At 42.3% G+C, this 20,335-nt stretch overlaps 1 protein-coding gene across 1 annotated transcript in view; it reads right to left on the reverse strand.

Annotated features, from left to right (window-relative positions):
* Window positions 1-20,335, reverse strand: part of LIG1 (DNA ligase 1) — a 381,450-nt gene that overhangs the window by 16,244 nt on the left and 344,871 nt on the right. The window contains exon 25 of the mRNA XM_063435935.1: window positions 12,241-12,333. Within this exon, the coding sequence (XP_063292005.1) occupies window positions 12,241-12,333 (93 nt within the window). The remainder of the gene's footprint in view (window positions 1-12,240; window positions 12,334-20,335) is intronic.

A 20,335-nucleotide genomic window follows, 5' to 3' on the forward strand; every position in this document is an offset into this window, starting at 1 on the left:
AGACACTCACTCACTCACCGACAGACACTCACTCACTCACCGACAGACACTCACTCACCGACAGACACTCACTCACTCACCGACAGACACTCACTCACTCACCGACAGACACTCACTCACTCACCGACAGACACTCACTCACTCACCGACAGACACTCACTCACTCACCGACAGACACTCACTCACTCACCGACAGACACTCACTCACTCACCGACAGACACTCATTCACTCACCGACAGACACTCACTCACTCACCGACAGACACTCACTCACCGACAGACACTCACTCACTCACCGACAGACACTCACTCACTCACCGACAGACACTCACTCACCGACAGACACTCACTCACTCACCGACAGACAGACACTCACTCACCGACAGACACTCACTCACCGACAGACACTCACTCACCGACAGACACTCACTCACCGACAGACACTCACTCACCGACAGACACTCACTCACAGACAGACACAGACAGACAGACACAGACAGACACACACAGACACTAGAAAACACATTTTTTTTTAATTTAACCCCCCAGCCTCCCTGGGGCTGCTGGACTGGCTGATGGGCGGGCGGCTGGCGAGGGAGCACTTTACCCTGAGCTGTCTGCTCAGCTTCCTCGCGCACCGCCCGCAGAGTGAGGCTGGGAGCCGGAATATGACGTCATAATCTGGCTCCCAGCCTCACTCTGTGGGCGGCACGCGAGGGAGCTGAGCAGACAGCTCAGGGTAAAGTGCTCCCTCGCCAGCCGCCCGCCCATCAGCCAGTCCAGCAGCCCCAGGGAGGCTGGCTTTTTTTGCCGCCCCCTGGAAAATGCCGCCCAAGGCAAATGCCTTGTTTGCCTCGCAGCTAAAACGTCTCTGTACATACCTTTGTAACAGCTCCGCTCACCTCCGTGCAGCTCCACCGTTCAGCTCCCAGTGCAAGTCTCGCTAGACCCGCGGCCGTCAGAGCGTGGCAACGAGGTGTAGGGAGCTGACCAGAGCTGCTACAAAGGTATGTAACAGCTTGCTCCGCCCCCCCCCCCCCGCACCACCAGGGATTAAGATAGCCCCCCACCCTGACCAGTTAACAAGCAGGTTAAATAAGATCAGATTATAGCGGATCTTTTCTGGACAGGAAGCATTAGAATTTTGAATATCTCTGACCCAATGTTCCAATGCTTTATTCTAGTATAAAATACATATGTAAAGTAGATGGTGAGGCAGTGACATGCCTTTGCTATGACATGTCCGTATTGGATATGGATATGTTGGCAGGCATGGGAGAAGGGGGCTTTTTTATTTTATTATTTTAATCCTTAGTTGGCGGAGGGCTAGAATGAGCCACATATATTGCAATGCTCCATCTCCTATGCTGGTGCACAGAGAGTGTCAACCCAAAAGCATTTATTTTTCACTGAGCTCAAACTCTCCCTTGTTTGCTTAGTCATCTTGTCACACGACTCTTCAAGTAATTCCTGGCATAGCGAATAGCGCAACAAAGTCTCACTTTCTCAACTGAGAAGGGAGAGAAACTATACTGTGTCTGGACTTAGTGATTTCTGTTCTGGGGGAGACTGTGATTTTTGCTAATGAGGGTGATTTGTACATGTGAAAAAGGGGAAGTGACAGTTAAGACCTGCTCGGTGCAGCTCCCAGTGAGAAACTCTGCAGCTGTGTCTTATGCCTCCCTCTGTTTAATGCACAGTGGGAGATTTCTGCAGCCAGATGATATATGGTGCATTAATATTGAAAAGATGAACACGTTTGGAGAGTACAGGAAGGGCCTTGTTGTTTCTCTGCTAGCAGAATGCTTCCTAATGAATACGTCAAGTTTTACCCTTGACTTATCCACGAGGCACAGCATATTTCACAATTGTTGGTCACAAAACTGCACTCTACTTATACACGAGATCGACTTATACACAAGTATATAAGGTATAATAAATATATATGATCCAAGTATATATTTAATTTTACACTGTTTGAAACTTAAATTCATTTTTTTTCAGGCAGCAGGGGGAGTAGTTGTCATTACAGTTGTCATTACAAGGACCTTGTGATCACATGGCCCAGGAGGGCAGAAACAGACAGAGGGGGACTCCCTGGGCTCCCAGGGAAGTCCCCATACCGTGATCGCCGGCGGCCGGGTAAGTAAAGAGGACGACGGGGACGTGCTATGCCGTCCCCCAGCGTTTAGAGCCAGGTCCCTAAGGACGGCATGGTAAGCCCGCCGTCCTTAAGGGATTAAACAAGATCACCATTAAAAATGCCTATCCCATTCCCCTCATCTCCGAATTGTTTGACAGACTCCAGGGTGCTAAAGTCTTTACTAAACTTCACCTTAGGAGTGTGTACAATTTGGTAAGGATTAAGGAAAATCATGTTTGGGAAATGGCATTGGACCCTAGAAGTGGGCATTGTGAGTACCTGGACACGCCCTTCGGGTTATGCAATGCTCCGGCCATGTACCAGGACTTTATTAATGATGTACTCAGGGACTATATTTATTCATTTGTCCGATTATATCTGGATGATATCCTTATTTATTCCCCTGACCTTCAGACTCACCACAAACATGTCAAACAAGTATTGCAAATTTTACTTAAAAATAAACTTTTTGCAAACTTGAAAATGCATATTTGACCAGACCAAGGTCCAGTTTTTGGGGTATAACATTTCTGCCTCTGGTTTTTAGATGGATCCTCATAAACTTGAGGCTGTTCTACATTGGCCTTTACCCAATGGACTAAAAGCCATCCAAAGGTTTATTGGGTTTGCTAATTATTACAGGAGATTTATCAAAGGGTTTTGTTTTGTGATAGCCCCATCACCAATATGTCATGTAAGGGGGCTAGTAATATGATATGGTCTAAGGAGGCTAGAGAAGCTTTTGAACATCTTAAAAAAAGGTTTGCTTCAGCTGACATTGTGGTACAGCCTGACACTAGCCAATCCTTCATACTGGAGGTTGAAGCCACCTAAACTGGGGTGGGGGCTGTTCATTCTCAGAGGTAGAGTCAGGATACCCCTTTGCATCCATGTGGGTACTTCTCTAGAAAGTGGTCTCCTGGTGAGCGTAATTATGATATTGGCAACAGGGAATTGTTGGCCATTATACTAGCACTTAAAGAGTGGCAACATCTTTTAGAGGGTTCCAAGGACCCCCTTAATTTGGCTTATATAAAGGATGCTAAACGACCATCGTCTAGACAGGCTAGATGGTCTTTGTTCCTATCTCGCTTTAACTTTCTGATAACTTACAGACCTGGTCTCAAAAACATGAAAGCGGACGCCATATCTAGACAGTTTGACACTGAATCAATACAAGAACAAGAGACATCCCCTATTGTTCCACCTGAGTGTATTATTGCTTCCACTGTTCTTTCCTTAACATCCCCTCTGCTTGGTGCTATCATGGAGGCTCAGTCTCAGGCACCATGCAATAAACCACTAGATAAATTGTTTGTTCCATTGGTTGAAAGAGAATGTCATGAGAGTGTTCCACAACAACGTAACGGCTGGACATCATGGCATTAAAAAAATCCATATCCACGATCCTGAGATCATCTTTGTGGGATTCTCTCAGGAAAGATGTTAAGGAATATGTACAGGCCAGTTCAGTTTGTGCAGTTTCTAAGGTACCTCAAACTTCCATGTTGATTGTTGCATCAACTTCCCGTACCTAGTATTCCATGGTCCCATTTGTCCATGGATTTCATCGTAGAACTTCCTAGTTCTAATGGCTATATATTAGAACTAGGAAGGTGGCTTCTTTCGTTCCACTCAAAAAGTTGCCATCCTTACAAGACCTAGTTCTTATTTTTATACGAGAGATTGTCCGACTGCACGGCATTCCTCACAATATTGTATATGACAGGGGTTCTCAGTTTGTGTCTCGGTTTTGGAGGGCTTTCAATAAACAGTTGGGCATTGAATTGTCTTTGTTCCTCTTACCATCCCGAAACCAATGGCATGGCTGAGAGGGCTAAGCAGTCATTGGAATTGTATTTGCGTTGTTTTGTTAATGGCACACAAGATAATTGGTCCGAATTATTACCCTGGGCCGAGTTTGCTAGGAACAATGCTACCCATGACTCTTCCGGACATAGCCCATTCTTTGTTAATAATGGTCGTCATCCTACTGTTCTGCTGGCTGTTTTCTCTGACACTGCTATCCCTGCTTTGGATGATCACCTTGCTTCTATTCGAGATACTTGCTCCAAGTTTCACTCTGCTCTAGAAACTGCGGCTCACCGTTTCAAATTTTATGCTGATAAACCTGCCAACCCTGTTTACCAAGTGGGTGGCTTACAATGTATATAGTTTTTATGCAACATTTCTGTTTTCTATGTAATTTTCTCTTTTTTGTCATTGCTGCTTTTTTGTAATTTATCTCCTTTTTCTATATTTTCTGCGAGCATTGGGACTGTGTATGGGAGGATGTGAGGACTTTGCACGGAGCATATGAAGAGACGAGGATGCCGTTCGTGCACATGCACACAAGGAAGAACTGCACATGAGAATGAGGCTTGGAACGCTATCTGCATAGATGAACTGCAGCTGGAGCCACACGCTGATGATAGGCGGATGGCAAAGGCGGGAGTCTCACCAGGTCATTTAAAACAACTCCGGAGGAAGAAATAATGACACTGCCTGGGAGATCATTGGAGTTATTACCCCTGAGGAAGTCCGGTCGGAAACGGACGAAACGCGTAGGGTTGGGCCATTGTAATGAGATTGTTTTATACTATTTTGTTATATTTTATTCCTGTACCAATAAATTGTTTTAAATTTAAAGCAGTATCCCTCACATTCGTTATCTATACCAATTGGAGAATGGCGGCTGTGGAACACAACCTATGATATGCTTATATATCATTACAAGCTTGTAAGTGAAATTTATTACAGTGCAGGATTTAAGTATATACCATCTGCACTTATTTTGGTTCATCTTATTTGTCTCCTACATGCCCACACTCTCGTGTTGAGGACCTCATATCGTCTTGTTACTATTGAGATATGCCTACTATCAATATACGTTTGTGAGTGAAACCTATACAATTGGTGGATTTATGTATATTGATTGTACTACTCTATGAGTTTTCATTTTTCTTTTCTGTAGATTTTTTTCTATATACATTGTACTGTGAGGACTGGGAGGAGTCATATTCTCTACAGTTCAGAACCTCTTAGGTATATTCTCTTTTGACATTTGTCTGTGTGCTTGTTCCACATATTTTTACGGGTGATAAGTTTGTATTGTTTAAAGTTCCTAGCATGAAGTTTGTTCCCAGATTCCTTGGTCCATTTCGTATCCTTCGTAGAATTAATCCTGTTTCATATTATCTGCCTCTCCCTGCCTCCTTGCATATTCGGAATAACTTTCATGTTTCTTTTCTCCAACCACTCATTTGCAATAGATATACTGTTCCAAGTGTTCCCCCTCCCCGTTGGTTGTTTCTGGACAGTTAGAGTATGAAGTCTCTTCCATAATCAGTTCCAGGTTCTCTCGTGGTTCCTTACAATATTTGGTTGATTGGAGGGGGTATGGGCCTGCTTAGCGTTCTTGGGTTCCGGCTCTCGGTGGGCGGTCTGCAGGTGTTGAGGGGTATATGTTTGTCCTCACCTTGTGGTGTCCGTGAGGATAACTACCTTCCTGGCATTGGTAATGCTGTTCAGCGGCCCTGCGGCATGCTGAAAGACGCCGGCCGCTGCGGGTCAATACCAATTTGTAGCCCCACGTCCGCCCACAGTATTGACTAAGTCAACGTGCTTGTGACGTCCCGCAGGGAATGTGGACGCACGTTCTGAGGTCAGAGGCCGGGGATGGCCAATTGGATTTAAACTCCTTTCATACCTTCCCTCATTGCCCTGTCATGGTTTCCCTTAGTGGTTATCTGAGAGTGTGTTCCTGAGCATTTATTTCTGGTTATTGACTTTGGCTTCGTTTTGACTTCCTTGTATTCTGGTATCCCTGACGTTTGGCTTTCCCTCATCGCTGTGTCTCATTCTGTGTCCCCAACCTCAGCAAGTATTCTGACTATTCTCTGGTACGTTAAGTCGGGCCATTCTAAGGCCCGATAAGATGTTACCTTTAGTCCTAGGTGTTATACAGTTCTGCGTGCTGGATCAACTAGTAATCCTGACAAAAGGTAATGAAAATATTTGTTTATATATTGTCTGGTGATTCAAGTCATGTATTATAGTAACAGACAGTAGCAAATAAAAAAAATAGATGTTCTAAGAAGGTAAGTCATTTAAATCACTTAGTCCAGATGTTTTTATTATTTTAATTGAAATTATCCCTAGATTAACAGAACCCTTACATTTAGTGGTTGTGATCTCTTATGATGGGAGTGACATAGTGGAGGTGTGGAGTCGATTGCCCCTCCCTAAGGTGATATAATCTATAGACAGAGAGCTTAGGGGGCAACATTGGATCCACACTCGCTGACAAACAAAGGCAACCAATATATTCTGGGGAGTTACCTAGCAGAATCACTATAGTTTCCAATTCCAATTTTGTCATATTAGAACTAATTTAAGCTCATGACTGTATGATTTAGTCTCCTATATGGAAGCACAAATTTGGCAGGGAAAATACAGATTCGCTTGTTACTTCTTTTAAATGTTAGAGAGATTAATGCCATCTGTCCAGGGCGTAGCAGTGTAGCAATTTATCATAACTCAAATAGTAGGAAAATTAGTTTTAAACTTCTGTTTGCTAGTAGAAATCCTGTCGCCTGTTTTATTGAAATAGCTGTATAACATTTACTAGATAGGCTGATTTATGTGAAGTATTTGGCTTGCATACTGACTTAATCATTGTTAGACCTATATAACCTGTTGGGAATTGAACTGCATGATATTAGACTTGTTGCTTATTCATTACTGATGTTTTGTTACTTATTAAAAAAATGTTTTGCATTTTAAATCCAATATACACATTTTTCTACAACATTGTTTATTTTTGCATCTCTAAATTTGCTTCAGTCAAGAATCTGGGGTAATCCATGCATGCTGTTTAGCATATTATCTCCTCATTATTACAGTCTGTCTAAATAAATGAAATATTGACTCCACTGATAAAAATCCATAATTCAGCCTTTTGTGTCCTATTTGTTTGGAGCTATGTACATATACTGACACTGTACATATCTGATATGTCTATTTTCTTCCCCCTATGTAGTGTGTTGCAGAGTGGACCACAGTACCCAATCTGGCTGGAAGTGCTCTCTCGGTGAGCACTTTCGATGAAACTGCGGTCTGCTTAATCACACTACATACCAGGGGCGGACTGACCGGTCGGGCACTTCGGACATGGTCCGAGGGCCCGGCCGGGAGGGGGGCCCGCCATCAGGGGGCCCGGCCGCCCCTTTAAATGCTGCAGCCGCCTGAGCGCTCTCTTAAGAGCGCTCAGGCGGCTGCAGCTTCTCACCTCCCCTCCCCGTAGCGTGGCCGAGCTGCTCTGCGTCCGCGGTGCCTGCCGGAGTGATAGGAAAGTGCACACACACTGAGTGTGCACCTTCCTGTCAGTCCGGCCGGGTACAGGAAACAGAAACTCCTGTTCCGCGCGGAACAGGAGTTTCTGTTTCCTGTACCCGGCCGGACTGACAGGAAGGTGCACACTCAGTGTGTGTGCACCTTCCTATCAATCCGGCCGGCACCGCGGACGCAGAGCAGCTCGGCCACGCTACGGGGAGGGGGTAAAAAGAGAGAGGGAGGGAGGGGGGGGGAGTTAAAAGAGAGAGAGGGGGGGGTGTTAAAAGAGAGAGGGGGGTGTTAAAAGAGAGAGGGGGGTGTTAAAAGAGAGAGGGGGGGTTAAAAGAGAGAGGGGGGGTTAAAAGAGAGAGGGAGGGGGGTTAAAAGAGAGAGGGAGGGGGGTTAAAAGAGAGAGGGAGGGGGGGGTTAAAAGAGAGAGGGGGGTTGTTAAAAGAGATGGGTTAAAAGAGAGAGGGAGGGGGGTTTAAAAGAGGGAGGGGGGTTAAAAGAGAGAGGGGGGGTTAAAAGAGAGAGGGAGGGGGGTTAAAAGAGAGAGGGAGGGGGGTTAAAAGAGAGGGAGGGGGGGTTAAAAGAGAGAGGGGAGGTTAAAAGAGAGAGGGGGGTTAAAAGAGAGAGGGAGGGGGGGTAAAAAGAGAGAGGGATGGGGGTAAAAAGAGAGGTGAGTAGGGGGGTAAAAAGAGAGAGGGAGGGGGGTAAGAAGAGAGAGGGAGGGGGGTAAGAAGAGAGAGGGAGGGGGGTAAGAAGAGGGAGGGGGGGTAAGAAGAGAGAGGGGGGGTAAGAAGAGAGAGGGGGTAAGAAGGGAGGGGGGAGTAAGAAGGGGATAAGAAGAGGGGGAGGGGGGAGTAAAAGAGGAAGGGGAGAGTAAGAAGAGGGGGAGGGGGGTAAGAAGAGGGGAGAGTAAGAAGAGAGGGTGGAGTAAAGGGGATAAGAAGAGCGGGGAGGGGGTAAGAAGAGGGGGGAGGGGGTAAGAAGAGGGAGGAGTAAGAAGAGGTGGGAGTAAGAAGAGGGGGAGGGGGGAGTAAGGAGAGGGGGAGGGGGAGTAAGAAGAGGGGGAGAGTAAGAAGGGGGTAAGAAGAGAGTGGGAGTAAGAAGGGGGTAAGAAGAGGGGGAGGGGGGTAAGAAGAGGGGGGAGTAAGAGGAGGGCAATTGCCCCCTCCCCTGTCCGCAGGCACCGTGCGGGCAGCCGGCAGGGGAGGGAGGAAGAGAGGACCCGGGAGCTCAGCCTGCAGCTCCTCTGGGTCCTTCTTGCGCGAGCACAGATCGTTGCCGCGGTTACCACGGCAACGTTACGGCTCTTGCGAGAGTAAACTCTAGCCCTGGAGCTAAGGGCTAGAGTTCACTCTCAACACTGTGACCACCAGGTATTCCTGGTGGTCGCAGTGGTGAGAGTGAACTTTAGCCCCATAAACACACTGCCCCCACACACCATACACATTCACACACTGCCCCCCATACACACACACTGCCCCCACACACACATACACATTTACACACATTGCCACACACACACACACATACACTGCCCACCCATACACACACAGCCCCCCATACTAACATTGCCACACACATACACAGCCCCCTCGTACACACATTGCCCCACACACCCTACACATTCACACACTACACCCCCTCACACACACTGAACCTTTCACACACACTGCACCCCTTACACATTGCACCACTGCTCCTATACCCTACTACAGCCTCATATCCCAGCAGACCCCAGGTAAGTTGTCAAACTGTTCTTAAACGGTTTGACTACTTACTCTGGGAGGGGGGCCCGGCCCTCCTGGCACCATAACGACTACACAGAGTAGTAGTGGTTATTGTGCATGGATTATTTCTTTAAATAATCTACGAGTGCCCCAGTAGCCAGCAAGCCAGCCAACCCACAGGCCAGCCAGCCCACAGGCTGGCCAGTAGACAGCCAGCCTACAGGCCACCAGTTATGCTTAAAGCCAGCAAACCCACAGCCTGCCAACCGCAGCCAGCAAGCCACAGCCTGCCAGCCAGCAAGCCACAGCCAGCAAGCCACAGCCTGCCAGCCCACCAGCCGCAGCCAGCAAGCCCACAGCCTGCCAGCCGCAGCCAGCAAGCCCACAGCCTGCCGGCAGTAGCATGCAAGCCCACAGCCTGCCAGCCGCAGCCAGTAAGCCCACAGCCTTCCAGCAAACCCACAGCCTGCCAGCCGCAGCCAGCAAGCCCACAGCCTGCCGGCAGTAGCCAGCAAGCCCACAGCCTGCCAGCAAGCCCACAGCCTGCCAGCCGCAGCCAGTAAGCCCGCAGCCTTCCAGCAAGCCCACAGACTGCCAGCCAGCAACAGTAATTAAGGTAAGAGGAGCCAACTTGGCCTAGGTATCAGCTATGTTGTGTTGCTATATTGTGAATAGGAACCAGAGTGTTCGAGAGACCCCCCTCCAGGCCCCATTAGACTCCATTGTAGTCTCTAATGGGACCTGGAGGAAATTCTTTCTAACACACTCTCTAAAGGACACTGAGATAGCCTCTGCTAGAATGCTCCCCCCCTCCATGGCCCATTAGCCCTCAATTGTAGTCTCTACTGGAGCCTGGAGGCGACTGTTTCCAGCAGGGACACTGAGATGGCCTCTGTTAGAAAGACCCCCTTCCATGGCCCATTGTAGTCTCTTCTGGGGCCTTGAAGGGATTATTGCACTTTTGTTCCTTGTGTCTAAAGATTGTGTAGGGTGTGGCTGGAGGCGGTGCATGGAGGCGGGACATGGGTGGCGCTTGCTGCGGAGTATGGGTGGGGCCTGTAAGGGGCCCTTGATTTATTTTGCCCGGGGGCCCTGAGGGTTCTCAGTCCGCCCCTGCTACATACAGTGACCAGCAAGAGCACTACAGTGACACTACATACAGTGACCTGCTGGTGTGCTGCTGTACACTAGCCCTGAAGTTATACTGGTCACAGGGGGGTCGACAGGGAGGCCTGTAGAAGCTGTGATATCTGTGACTGCTATTGGTATGCCCCCTGGATACGGAACAAGAACATTCTTACGTTAAAGGGTGCTGCTGGGACCAACATACAGAATCAAGCACACACTCCTGCTTTTTTTTTTTACCTTCTCACTCTGTGACTCATACTGAATCTATGAAGAAAGGTGTCTATTTTAACTCCTTCCTACCCACCCTAATTAGACAGGTGTACTATCTGCTCTGTTGTCAATTTAACACATGATCTAGATGCAGTGGTACTTCATTTGAACACTGCATTTCCAGTTATGTAGATACAGCAATGCTTATATTGCAGGGTTAAACATGCTATGACGCGGTCTTCCTAGAGGTGTTGATTTCTGCTGTGAAAACTGAGTCAGACTCTGTTCTCATAGCTAGCCTCCAAATGATACACCTGTCCTTTTTCGTTGAGAAGCATTTGACTGGTTGAGGGGAAAAGTTGTTGTGATGTTGACGGAGGCAGATCAAGCAGCTTCAGAGACTGGATCTCGGTATTCGGAAAAAACTAAAACACCGGTCTCCTTTCTTTTATTTTATTTTTTAAATACAGTCAACCTCTGAAAAATTAGAATTTTATAAAGATAGAATCTTTATGAAATACTTATTTTTACTGTTTTGGAATTTCACTGAAATTCCAACCCAGTCAAGAGATATACAGAGACAAAGTAGGGACTGCTTTGCCTCTGTATTTTTCCTCCGACAGACTTTCCTAGACTCAAGGGGTCAATTGTCAATCTCGAAAGCCGTCAGAAACGGCTGCATGGGATTGCCCGTGTCTATGGAGGTCCTGTGTTCTCACATGATCTCTCACAAATATCAACGATGTATTCTTGCAGCTGTGACGGCAATGCCAAAAGAGAACCCTGCCAGATCAAGATGGCTGCACCTGTGAGGGACAGGTTCAGATAAGAAAACTCCCCTTAACCTACACCACCACCTCTCCATGGTCACCGGACCCCCATTGGTGATGTTCTCCATCGGGGGACTTGACAAATTTGCTTTCATTTAGATTTGGGGTGGACCTGAAACGAAAAGGGAAGGAAAACACTATGGTGTTAGAAATACAGGTTTGATTCCTAACTCAATAGTGTTCCTTAAAAAAAGAGCCATATATGCCACGTGTTGACATGTTAAATGAGTTACATAAAAATTAGAGTAGAGAAACCAACTACCCCATCACAAAACAAAAGAGGTTCTTAATATTTAGCAACATGAACAAGGCCTTGAAGCTCTTGCCTGTTGTGGCCACAGACGGTAATCTTAAATTGCATTAACTCCCACATCTACACTGAGCTATCAGAAATGTTAGCAAATGTAAATATTTAAATCTAAACACCTGTAAAATGTCCCTCCCTACCATCAATCAAATCCTTAGGGGAAAAGGAGAAAAAAAAGAACCTTTCTGCAGGCAGTTCTCTTGCTCCCCATCACATGAACTCCCCCAGTAGGTTGTCACACTTCCAGAGGGTGTATGGGATCACAGTGATGCCAATGTGCTGGCAATTAAGCCAGAATATCTGAGTGAGCAGAGAGGATTGCCCTTTTTGGGAAAGTATTCCAAAGCTGGGCCAAACCCAGCAGATGGGGCAGAAACAGAGGGTGGGTGTTGTAGCACTATAACACCCATTGGTCTTACAAAATGGTGGTGCTGGAACTATGGGCTGCAGGTAAGTAAAGATATGACATTTTACCATATATTATATACCTTAGAGTGAACTTATATGATATGATAAAATATAACATGCATTTGCGTTTGCAGAGAATCATACCTGAAAACCATTTGTTGCTTCTTCTGGCTTCTTATCATCACGAATGCGAAGAAAGCGAGGAAAACGCAGAGAAATTCCCTTTTCTTCATCAACCTGAGAAAATAATTATTTAAATTTAACATAAAGATCAGCATAATCATTATTCGTCCATTATTACATACTGACCAGTATAAAACTAGTATGTGTAAATAATATTACTCCTAGGATTATTTCAAAAGGCATGGTTCTTAATTTTGTTACAGCAATAGAAATGATGCCGTACTTCTTATGAAAATCATATAGATAACCACTGGATAAGAGTCTGCATCATATGAGTATGTATCAACATACTTGCACATGCAACATATTGAAGATGTAGAGGACCCCTCCCCTTAAAACACTGAGCTCCTTTAACATTAAAGGGATTCTAGTGTTAGAAATACAAATCTGTATTTCTAAACATTATTAGTGCCCTCTTCCCCCTACATCCCCCCCCCCCGTTAACCCTTTAGTCACTTATGCAACGCTGCATTGAATTAATGCTTTCCATTGGGTATTTTACTGATGCTGGATGTCCTTATTCAGAGCACGAGGACATCCAGTTTCAGTTAGGCGATCTAGAGTCAGGTAACATGCCTGAAGTGCCTCTAGTGGCTGATAGACAAAAACGGAATCATGTTTAATTCCCATGGTGGAACAATATTTCTAATTGGAGGGTGTGTTAACCAGAACGCTAGAAAAAAAAAATCTGCTTAGTAAAAATATTAGAGGCAATATCCTTGATGAGAAAATGGCTTTATGCTTGTTTTTGAACTTTCAAATTAGAGATCCCTAGACATTTATTGAAATCTTCTTCTAAATAACCCCCCCAAAAAACACTCAGAAGGTTCTAAGGCATTCAATTTCTGCTTTTCTCACCATTAAAAAAAACCAAAAACTTTTCGGATTCTGAATTATATTATGGATGTGGATTCTGTTGACTGTTAAAGAATGTCAATTCTTTCTTTCTTCAAACGCCAAGAAGACAGATTTAGCCTTTGAGCTTCCACAGTCAGTTTGAACACTTTTAGATCTATGGTAGATACTTCTTGTTCTTCAGGATGTGCTCTGAAACTGGACTTGTATAATTCTTTATGGCCAAAGGGAAAATACTGAAATCACCTTGGGCTCTTTCTGCTTTTATTTTCTATACAATGCCAAGAGTGACTGATATTGGAGGAAAAACATATCCCAATTTATTTTTCCTGTGGACTGCAAGACAATTCAAAATGTCTTGATGACGTTCTATGTAGAAGAGAGCCAATAATCTGACTTTAGTTTTTCTTCTTGCCATCAAGTCTATTTCTGTATAACCAAGTCTGCTTGCGATCTCAGTGAGTAATTGGTTCTGCAATTCCCATATTTTCTTGTTCCCACCTTGGTCTTCTGAGGTCATCCACTCCTATTATGTAAACGGCTGAACTAGAAAGTAGGTTCTTCTCTGCCCTTAACAATCCTTATGCATACTTACTACACCTTTGGTGAAGTCTTAGACTGTGCTGTTGTCTGATTGGATTTGTACATCCCTAACCATATATGCTTCTTTGAACACCTTATTGCTTTCAGCACTGCTAGCATTTCCCTGTTATTCGAGGAATGCTTTCCTTCTCCATATGACCATCTGCCGTGGAAAGGGATACCCTCTAGTTGGGCACCCCAGCCTTTTCCTGAAGCACCTGTATTTCAATGGGTATTTTTTCAGATGGATAGAAAGACCATTTTATAAAATTTTATTTATTTTTTATCATTTTTTTTTTTTTTTTTTTTTTTTTTAGCAGTTTTGAGTTTTCCACTATGCTATTCTTTAAGGTTTCTCTGAAAATATGAATGTTTGTGTCTAGTCCTCATTTTGATCTGTCCATATATTTCAAAACTTATTTTTGGAGGTTTCCAAACCTACGAGCCTTTGCCCAGTTTACAGCTGTTATTGGTGTTAAACTAAAGAGCTCACAGCCATCCTGATCGCTATTTCTGGATTTTTCTGAATGTGAGAAAATGCCCTGTAAACGTTTCTCTTGTTTTCTATGAATAATCCTTAAAAATTCATTTTTGAAACTGGGTTCAAATTAAATTTTTACTAATTCATCAACCAGCGACAGTTTTTAAGGCACTCTATGGAGAATTGGATACTTCTTCCTAACTCTGGTATTGACTATGCTTTAAGTAACCAGTCATCTAGATCAGGCACAACCGGTATTCCTTTTTGATAGGTTGCTAGAATGGCCATGGCTTTGACGAAACGCCAAACAACAGTGCCTTGAATTCGAAGATAATTATCTTTCTTTCTCCTCGGACAGACACCTTAGCAATTTTCCTGAAACTACTGTCATAGGTATGTGTAAATATACATCCTTCAATTCTGTGGTAGAGATAACATCTCCTTTTTGCAAGATTTGTGCAATACAATAAACAAAACAATTTCCATTTGATTATTTTATACATTTCTTTAACCCCTTAAGGATGGTGGCAATTGTACATGTTCTGATCAAAACAAAATCTGGAATATGACTATATATCTGTTCATCCATAATTTACCTCTTTCATATTAAGTGCACCCACACATATATATTTTTTTTCAGGAGAAACAGGGCTTTAATTTCACATTAAATATTTATATATGCAACATAATATATAAAATTAATTTTAAAAAGTGTGAGAAATCAAAGGGACCAAAATGACTATCTTAATGAAGTAGATTTGATGGGATCATGCCCCTGAAGTTTCAGTGCTCAATACTCTGCCATTTAGAGGTTAAATCACTTTGTTTCTGTTCGTGCAGTTCTAGCCACACCTCCCCTGGCTATGACTGACAACCCATAGTATTCAATATTGGGTATGTCCAGTCTTTTGTAATCTACATATATTAGGGCACTAGAAAAAGTGCAATGGTGGGCTACAATACTAATAAAAGTAAAGGAGCATTTTAGTTATGAAGAAATGTTAAAAAAAAATTACCTAGACATGACGACTGCCTATCCATCTTTCTATCCTATGTTCATAAAAAACAAAACAAACAAAGATATGTCTTTCTGAAAAGGTTTGTATAACTTGTCATGCCACAATAAGATATCATGTTTTGCTATCCTGCTATTTTACATCTCAATAAAAGAAAGATTAACAAAAAAAAACCTCTTTAGTTTGGAATAATGGCAACTATGAAATATGGAATATGATAGTATTATACAAATATTTTCAGGGCCAGTACAAACCATTGTCTGGAAATCTATTCATAAACAGGACTATACAAAGGAAACAGGACTATACAAAGGTAGTCTAAGCCATATTAATTTTTTTTTTTTAAACAGTAAGAACAATAAGGATGTGTAATTCTCTGTCTGTAGAGGTGGTTTTAGCAGTGTCTACAGAGATGTTTAACTCCCTAGTGACCAGATCCCTTTTTAAAACCAACCCTCTGGAACCTACTTCCATTCGCTATCAGTTCCCCCTAGTATGCCTTCCTTTAACCCCTTAGTGACCAGACCGTTTTCAATTTTCGTACCGTTATGGAACAGGGCACTTTTAACTTTTCTGCGATGTTTGTGTTTAGCTGTAATTTTCCTCTTACTCATTTACTGTGCCCACACATATTATATACAGTGTTTCTCGCCATTAAATGGTCTTTCTAAAGATAACATTATTTTCATCCGATCATAATTTACTATAAAAAAAATCTAAAATATAATGCAAAAATAAAAAACACCTTTTCGAACTTTGACCCCCAAAATTTGTTACTCATCTACAACCGCCAAAAAACACCAATGCTAGTTTCTAAATTTTGTCCTGAGTTTACAAATACCCAATGTTAACATGTTCTCAGCTTTTTTTTGCAAAGTTATAGGGCAATAAGTACAAGTAGCACTTTGCTAGTTCCAAACCTTCCTCCCCCCCCCCCCAAATTTTTTTTTAACATTGTTACATTGTAACACTAATATCTGTTAGGAATAACCCTTCACATGTATATATTTTTTAAAAGAAGACAACCCAAGGTATTAAACTTGGGGTATTTTGACTACTTCCATGCAGCCATTTTACCACCAATCTATGCCAAATAAAAAAAAATTATAATTGGTGATTTTTTTGACACACATCGCAATTTAAGAATATATGTATGGAGAACTTTAAGGGTTACTGCCCAAAAAAACAAAAAAAAAAAACAATAAGTGTTCAGCAACATCTCCTGAGTTCAGTGGTATTCCCAATGTATAGGTGTGTCGAGATCTATGGGGGCTAAAAGACCTTATTTGGAGGGTGCGCATTCCCGTTTTCCAACTTGGAATTTTCACAGCTGGTCATCATGCACCCATGTCCTATTTAGGACATTGTTTTGAAGCTGGCCAATGTAATTTACCCCAATCAAACCATATATTTTTGAAAAGTGGACACCCTAGGGTATTTCAACATTTTCCATGCACAAATTCTACCACCAATCTTTGGCAAGCTTTTGGGTAGTCATTTTTGTGTTATTTTTCTCTCACATTGTACTTTAGGCATGGATTCTCAGTTCCTGTTGTGTTACTGACAAAGAACACGCCAATATGTGTTCAGCAATATCTTCTGAGTATAACAGTGCCCCCAATGTACAGGTTTTATGGGTTTTTGCAAACTTACAGGGATCAAATGTAGGGCTTTCCCCTTTTCTATGTTTGAACATTGAAATTTGCCAGATTGGTTTGCTGGATCTATGTTGCCTTTGAGACCGTATAGCAGCCCAGGAATGAAAATTAACCCCATCATGGCATACTATTTGTAAAAGTAGACAACCCACGGTATTCAAATTGGATTTAATCCAGTCTTTTGAAATAGCCACTTATTCACAAACGCTGGCCAAAGTTAGCGTTTGTATTAGTTTTTTGCATTTTTTTTTGTTACAAAAAAACTGCAGTCACTGGTGATTTCATTGTTGTGATAAGTTTTACTGTTTCACATATATTTGTGTTCAGCGAAGTCTCCAGAGTATAACAATACCCCCCATGTACACTTTTATTTCCTATATATGTATAATATATTATAAATAAAGCATTTTATAATATATTATACATATATAATGGATATATATGATTTCATTATATGTGTATTTTGAGATATGTGTATACTTATAATGAAATCATGTATATATATATATTATAAAAAGCTTTTTTTTTTTTGTTGCGTCAGATATTGGGACCGCTTTAGGTCATTGCCAAATAACATTATCAAGATCCCATATCATCATTTGCTTAGAATAATCGCAAAAGGAAAGGAAAAGAGAAAAACAGAGAGAAAAAAAAGAAGAAGGAAGAAATAAAAACAAAGGAGGTTTTGCCAAAACGTCTATCATTAGTGGTCTTTTAGCTTGCCTTGAATATGTCTTAACGTAGTCTTACTATGGTATTGTCTTACTATGGTGTTTCTGCCCTGTACGTTAGCCATAGTTCCCATATCTTATCGTAATGGTCTCTCTTCCCCTGAGTGGCCCAATGAACTTCTTCAAATTCCCTTAAAGCTTCCACTCTAAGAATCCATTGTTCTTTAATCGGAATACTAGATTTAAGCCAAAACAGCGGGATCAGAGCATTTGCCTCATTCAATAAATAACTCAACAATATCTGTTTGTTATTCTCCTTAAAGGAAGCTGGCCAGCCCAACAGAATCTTGGATGGGGATAATTGATCGAGCATTGGAATTTTTTTTTATAAATAACAGACAATACCTGTAGCCAATAGCTCCCAATAATTTTGCACTCCCACCATATGTGTTCCATATTCGCTCCCCTCTCACCACATCTCCAACAATCATCCGAAGCCAATGCTCCGTATTTATTAAGTCGATCCGGAGTATTGTACCATCTAGTAACCCTTTAAAAAAATAATTTTCCTAGAGGTGCTCACCTGTGCCTTCATCCCCATTTTGAACACAAATGACCAGTCATTGCTGTCCATTTGAATAATCAAACCTTGCGTCCGTTCTATATATACTGGACAGATAAGGCTTCTTCTCTATTCCAGGACCACAAAGTAACTCGAACTCTGTTCTCTCTCTCGTCTGCCAATATGGTAGCACTTTTTGGTATATAAAAGACTTCAGATATCTAATCCCCATTATATCTATAAGCGCTGTCATATTGTCCCATAAAGGGAACTCTCTTATTCTATTGGGTATTTCATCTGTTATTAAACTTGTTACTGAAGGGTCTGCATCTCCGGTTAACTTTTCCAATAGTTTACGGCTCGGCCCAAACTGGAATTCCAAATTGGATGCTATTGGAAAAAATACCGATAGTCCCGGGGATAACCCCCATCTATCTTTAAGTCTTCTCCACGTCTGTATGGTATGATTTATAATTGGATGTTTAAATGGAGATAGTAATTTTAATTTACAATTCTGCCAAGGCAGGGTCTCCAACTTCACCTTTATAAAGTCCTGTTCTATCCTATACCATTGCTTCCCCTTATCTATAGCCGTCCATTCTCTAATTCGCGCACATAATACCGCAACATAGTATCTATAGATATGCGGAAGGCCAAAGCCACCTCTTTCAATAGGTAGTGTCAATGTATTATACGCAATACGTGGAGTTTTATAATTCCATATAAATGAAAGGAATATAGATCGCAATTTTCTTAAGAAGTCTCTCTGCAATAAGACCGGCAATGTCTGAAATAAGTATAATATCTTTGGTAAAATCATCATTTTTATAATATTAACTCTCCCAATCAATGTGAAGGAGGCCTGATTCATTTTTTTTAGATCTTCTTCAATCTTTCTCAGTAGTTTCCCATAGTTCAATTTGTATAAGTCTTTCAGATGTATCGTCAGTAATGTCCCTAGATATGTTATACTTGTGTCTGTCCACTTATAATTATATAGCTTTTGTAGTTCCTCTTTAATTCCTACATTTATCCCCACTCCCAGTATTTCAGATTTATCTGAATTTACTTTAAAATTACATAAGCCACCAAATTTCTCCAATTCCTCGTGAACATAAGGAAATGTATATCGGGGTTCTATAAGCGTAAATAAAACATCATCGGCTACTTTAACCTCTCCTCCCATATACTTATACCCTTTAATGTCTATGTTCTTTCGTATAGCCTCTAAAAAAAGGTTCAAATACTAGAACAAAGAGAAGAGGGGACAATGGGCAACCCTGACGGTTGCCATTACTAATAATAAAAGAGTTGGACAGTTGACCATTAACACGGACATTAGCAGAGGGACCTCTATACAAGGTCTGTACCCAATTACAAAATCTCGGGCCAAGCCCCCATGCCTCTAAGGTAGCAAACAGATAGGACTGATACACCCTGTCAAATGCCTTCTCGGCATCTATAGTTAACAGAGCTGTAGGACATTTATTTATTATAGCTCCATGTATTACATTCAAAATTTTAGTGGTATTGTCTCTGGCTTCATGGCCAGTGACAAATCCAGCTTGATCAGGGTGGATCAGTCCAGGCATAAGGGGCTTAAGTCTATTTGCCAAAAGTTTTGCAAATATTTTTAAAATCAACATTGATAAGAGAAATCGGTCTATAACTACTGCAAATTTCTGGATCTTTCCCTTCTTTATGTATCACAGCAATTACTGCTCTCAACATTGATGGTGGAATGTCCATAGTTGGAGATAGGCCATTAAAAGTTCTTAGAAAATGTGGCTCAAGAATATTATAGAATTGTTTATAAATAACGTGCAGTGAGACCATTCGGCCCAGGGCTTTTATTAAGAGACATTGCTTTTATCACAGCCGAAAGCTCCTGGGGGGAGAACAATTCCTCCAATTGAGCTGATGTATCTTTAGAAATTTTTAATGGAATATTTTTTGAAAGATATGGTTCTCTTTCATATGGGGTCTTCAAGGGGTTTTAGTTGTATAGGTCTTTGTAATAGTTCCTAAAAATGTTTGCTATTTCCTCAGTAGTATTAAAAATTTTCCCTTGTGTGTCTTTCATTTTGTGTATACATGTTTTTTGTAACTTTACTTTTAAGGCTTTAGCTAAAAATGTCCCACTTTTATCCCCATGTGTATAGATTGTACTTTGTGTCAGCTGGACCGCTCTTTGGGCCTCGTATGTCAATAATGACCTCAGCTTAGATCTA

The sequence above is a fragment of the Pelobates fuscus genome, chromosome 11 (genome assembly GCF_036172605.1).
Source record: "Pelobates fuscus isolate aPelFus1 chromosome 11, aPelFus1.pri, whole genome shotgun sequence".
NCBI lineage: Eukaryota > Metazoa > Chordata > Amphibia > Anura > Pelobatidae > Pelobates > Pelobates fuscus.